The sequence below is a fragment of the Grammomys surdaster genome, unplaced genomic scaffold (genome assembly GCF_004785775.1).
Source record: "Grammomys surdaster isolate TR1022 unplaced genomic scaffold, NIH_TR_1.0 116914, whole genome shotgun sequence".
Classification (NCBI taxonomy): Eukaryota; Metazoa; Chordata; class Mammalia; order Rodentia; family Muridae; genus Grammomys; species Grammomys surdaster.
Genome location: NW_021613948.1, coordinates 1 through 4,993, shown reverse-complemented (window position 1 = coordinate 4,993; position 4,993 = coordinate 1). Strand labels below are relative to the sequence as shown.

Below are 4,993 nucleotides of genomic sequence, written 5' to 3'. Positions count from 1 at the left end.
AGTGGGTGGGTCAGGGACATTCTCTCTGAAAGTCATCAGGAGGCATTGATCAGGTTGAAGCTGGGTCACAGGAAGGATGGTTCTTGGTTGAGATTCCAGTGCTGGCCAGATTGAAGGGTATAGGCAAGGATCTTTATCCGTATTTACATCTGTATCCACATCCATATCATATCCATATCTATGCATATATTTGTATCTATCCATATCTACATCTAATGTAGCAGGTTAAGCCCTCTCCCTTCACCAGTGAGAATTTACTCCAAATTCTTGAGAAATAAAAAGAAAACTATTTAATAATACACATGTGGTTCTGGCTACCACTCTAGAGAAACTAACCTCAAACAGAAAATTTTAACAGTTTTTATTGAGTTTCGACATTAGCACCCCACATGTACTGTCATCTGTAAATCTCTTTTAGGTCCCATTCCCACATTACACTTTGAGCAATTAAACATATTTTACAGAGCCATGGATTTCAAGTCTGCCTGCTTTAGATAAATGGGAGATTTACAGCAGAGATACTGTCATCATCACTTTTCAAGTAGACCAGTGCTGTCCCCTTGAATAGTTGTTAGGGTCTTGGTCACTGTTCTGTGCTTTGATGTGACACCAGAGCTGAGGGGGACACCAAGGCCAAGGCAGCTCTTAGAAGAAAGCTTTTGGTTGGGGCTGGATTATAGTCTCAGAGATTTAGTTCATTATCATCACATCAGGAGCATAGAGCAGGCATAGTCAGAGCTGGGACAGTAGCTGAGAGCTAAATCTTGATCTGTAGATCAAGTGTGTATGAGCTTTTAAAATCTCAAAGCCCACTCTCAGTGACACATTTCCTCCAACAAGGCCACACTTACTAATTCTTCTAATCTTTTCAAATAGAGTCATTTTCTGGTGACTAAGCATTCAAATATATAAGCCTATGTAGGCCATTCTTTTTTTTTATGAATAATTTATTTATTTTTGAACATGAAATGCTTTTTTATAGCATGTTTTACAAGGGGAGGGGGTAAGAGGGGCCAGGTGGTGGAAAAGTACAAAATCTTCTTGGCCTGAGCCTTGAAACATGTCATGGTCTATACGGTACACTGCCTTGAATTATGATCTACCTGCTGTTCTTCAGAAGATATGGTACACTGCTTGAGTTATGGTCTCCCTGCTATTCTTAAGATGATATGGTACACTGCTTTGAGTCTATCTGCAGTTGCTAAGCAGGATCTTGCAGTTGCCAAGCTTCAGAGGACATTGTGCAGGTGGGGAAAGTTAGGGGGTGAGGGTAAGGGCGAGGGTCCTGGCTTCTGGCATCTCCCCCTTCTCTGTTTAGTTAGAGAAGGCATCTTATGATCAATCCCAACTATGTGAATTTTGAATTTGGATGTCTAATTATGGGGGGTCTTAGACAAGTTCACAACCCCAAAACACTGATGTGAGACGAGTCACATCGATGGTCGAAGGTTTTAGGCTGTCGACGATGGGCAACGTCAAGGGACTCCGATGTGGGTGAAAGGAGGGTGAGGGCCCTGTCTTAGGCCATGTAGGCTGCACCCACTCCCAGCACCACGCACTCCTTTTCGGCTGCATTGGGTGGGCCCCTGGGAAGTGGACCTACAATAATCCCGTCATTGGGCTAACTCACAGCCATCCTAGTCTCTTGTAAATGTTCAAGTTACCAACCATTTGTCAGTTTGGGGTGTAATATTGTCATAAAGGAAGGCTCCCCAATGTTAGCGGCCATATCAAGGGTGGCCTTGGTTTAGGAAAAAGCCAATTTTTGTTGTGGTGATCAAGAGGCCAAGCTCTCTAGCGAGAGAAATGAGGGCAAAGCCAGGCATACCAGGAACCCTTCTGGAGGGCATGGAAGTCTAGGGGTAGACTGTAGGGGGAGGCAGGGGAGCTGACAGCTGTGTCAGTCTCCTGCGGAGTCACTTCTGGATTCTCTGCAATTTTCAGCTGATGGTAATGAACTTCAACTGCCTTCTTGATGGCAGCATCAACCTGGTTCCGTGGACGACAGGTCGCGAGCGATGATCTCTGTCTTGCTCAATCTTGATGTCGTGCTCACATCCTCTCAAAGAGGGTCCGTCCGGATGGGACCGTGCCTTGAGCCCCACATCTGGGTGCCACTTGACCCGACCGGCGGGTCCTGGTTATTCGTGGGGGCGAGGAGGACTGCAACCTGCTATTCTTCAGAAGATATGGTACACTGCTTGAGTTATGGTCTCCCTGCTATTCTTCAGATGATATGGTACACTGCTTTGAGTCTATCTGCAGTTGCCAAGCAGGATCTTGCAGTTGCCCAGCTTCAGGGGATCTTGTGCAGGTGGGAAAAGGTAGGGGGTGAGGGTAAGGGCGAGGCTCCTGGCTTCTGGTCCATCTGGGTTAGAACTTCTAATAGCAGGCATCACGGGTGATTCAATTTTACCTGGGATGCTGCGTGAGTTCAAGCTCCTGGGAGTCCCTGTTTTTCTTGGTTTTCTGCGGTTGGGTACGGAGCTGTTGCCTGCGACCTGCTCTAGGCTCGGTCCCAAACCGGAAGTCCGCCTATGTAGGCCATTCTTATTCAATCCATCACACCCAGGTTCATTCTGCCCCCCTGAAAGAATTCTGCTCTTCCTTATAAAAGAATCAGGACTTAATGGTGGTTGTTACCAAGTGCTATCACCTTTGAACTGCCCAGTAGAGCCATGTTCTTTCATATGCAAATGGAGCCTAGTTGGCAATAATCTTAACAAAAAAATTTTAACAGATTCATATTCTCAGCACACCCAAACTTTAATTGTGTTTAATGCACAATTCTTTTCCTAAATTCTAACAAGTCTGGTTAGTTTGTTACTTATCTCCAAGTCACGTTAGTGGTGGCACTTAAGCAAATGCTACCTTGTGCGATGTAGTATTTTCTAAGCAAATTGGTTGGGGAATCCTTGGTAACATCAATTCAGTTTTATTGAATTGTTTTATTATCAATTTTATTGAAGTGTTTTATTATCAGTTTTCTTATATTATATCTATAACCTGTTTATTTTTGAGACAAGGTTTTATGTGGCCCAGGCTGGCCTCCAACTCAACAGCATCCAGAGAAACTCTTGAATTCCTGAGCCTCCTTATTAATTTCCCAGTGCTGAGCATATGATACTAGCCCAGCACCCACCGTCATACAGTAGCATAGTACTGCTTACCAGTCAAGGGAAAACTTCCTGGTTGTAGATCACCCTGAAATTTCTAGGTCCTCAGAAAAGGAAGGGTAGCCAGGGCCAGCCTGTTTATCAGTCTTTATCTAAGCATTTTAAAGAATTTAATAACAATGTCTGTGCTGCCTAACTCCTATCCTGGTGCCTTTATGATTGGCAGCTTCAAGAAAAATATGGAGATGTGTTCACAGTGTACCTGGGACCAAGGCCCGTGGTCATGCTCTGTGGGACAGACACCATAAAGGAGGCTCTGCTGGGTCAAGCTGAGGCTTTCTCTGGCCGGGCTCCATTTGCTGTGGTTGAGCCAATCTTCAAGGACTATGGTAAGACTCTCAAAGTTGGGATGAAGTAGGATGGAGAATGGGCACAGAGAGAGGTGGTTCTGAAAGAGGGGAAGGTAAGGGCCGGGGAAGGACCCAGGTTTCATTGAACTTCCTGTGTGACCTGCTCACTTTCTCAGGTGTGATCTTTGCCAATGGAGATCGCTGGAAGACCCTTCGAAGATTCTCTCTGTCCACTATGAGAGACTTTGGGATGGGAAAGCGGAGTGTGGAGGAGTGGATTCAGGAGGAAGCCCGATGTTTGGTGGAGGAACTGCGGAAATACCAGGGTGAGTCTGGGAGAACGAGCTTGAAGGAAGATAGCAAATAGAGACATGAGTGCACAGCCAAAGAAAGAGAGAGAGATGCCCATGGGTAGACAAACACACATAAACACACACACACGTTCACTCACACACATTCACACACATACACACACTTATACATAAATTCACATGCACACACATACACATAAACACACACATGTAAACATACACACATTTATACACACATTAACACATACAATTAGGGAGAACGAGAAATACATAAAAACAGAGAAAGAGATGTGAAGTTCACAGTGTCCAAGAATAACTCAGAGAAATAGATTGTGTGATTAGCATGCTGGGCTCTTACATTCAAGGAAATGGATACCCATATTAAGATCATATTTCAATCAGGCATAGCAGCTCAAGCCTTACATCCCAGTAGTCAGGGGCCTGAGAAAGGATAAGAAATTCAAAGCCAGTCTGGCTATATCATCAACTCTTGTCTAAAAAAGAAAAAGTTGATGCTGTGGGCACACACACAGCTCTCAGTCTGATCCCCAACACCATAATTCTGGCAGGGTGTTACATGCTGGTCATCACAGTGAGCCTGTGTTGGAGGCAGGAGCTTAGAGATTTGAGGTCATCTTTGACTTTATATGGTGTTCAAGGTCATCATGGTTACATAAAACAGTCTCAAAGCATGGTCTATGTCCAGTGCATGTGTGGGAAGCAAGGAACTATGTTTTTTCCTTGTGGATATGCTGATTTGGGGGCAGTGAGCAAAGAGGCCAGGTGGGATGTTTTACTTTGTTGTAGTTGCAGGCTTTTCTGGGTTTGTTTTAGAAACCTCCTAACAGGGCATACTGCTGATACAGTCTGTTGTTAGGTTCATACTGGTGTTTTTCATCTCTTAAGATTTCTCAGGAGATCATGAGATGACCCTGCACAAGCTAGAAGGGAGAAGGAGGAATTGGGAGACTAAGAAAAAAGACAGGAAAAAGCAGGGTGACACAGAGACCAGGAAGCTGAGCTAGAACTAGAGGGACCAAAAAAAGAAAAAGGAGCATGAGTCAGCAGGGAGGGGCAAGAGGGATAGAGAATGGGAGGGATTAGGTAGGGGGAGGGACAAAGAGAAAAAGGTGTAAATATTGCAAGTAATTTATACTAGAAATCAGAGTCAGATAAAGAAAGACTGGTGAGAATTAGGGAGAGATCTGCAGAGGAA

General features: G+C 44.6%; 1 protein-coding gene across 1 annotated transcript; it reads left to right on the top strand.

Moving 5' to 3' along the window:
- The first annotated feature begins 2,159 nt into the window (after window positions 1-2,159).
- LOC114635730 (cytochrome P450 2B10-like) lies at window positions 2,160-3,927 on the top strand. Its single transcript, XM_028784186.1, has 3 exons — window positions 2,160-2,192; window positions 3,343-3,505; window positions 3,643-3,927. The coding sequence occupies exons 1-3, from the start codon at window positions 2,190-2,192 to the stop codon at window positions 3,831-3,833; spliced, it is 357 nt and encodes a 118-aa protein (XP_028640019.1). The 5' UTR covers window positions 2,160-2,189; the 3' UTR covers window positions 3,834-3,927.
- Window positions 3,928-4,993: the final 1,066 nt, after the last annotated feature.

Bases quoted from the DNA above. Each gene is read 5' to 3' on its own strand.
- LOC114635730 (XM_028784186.1), top strand. The intron at 3,506-3,642 runs GTAAGACTCTCA...TCACTTTCTCAG, and splicing joins GCCAATCTTCAAGGACTATG to GTGTGATCTTTGCCAATGGA.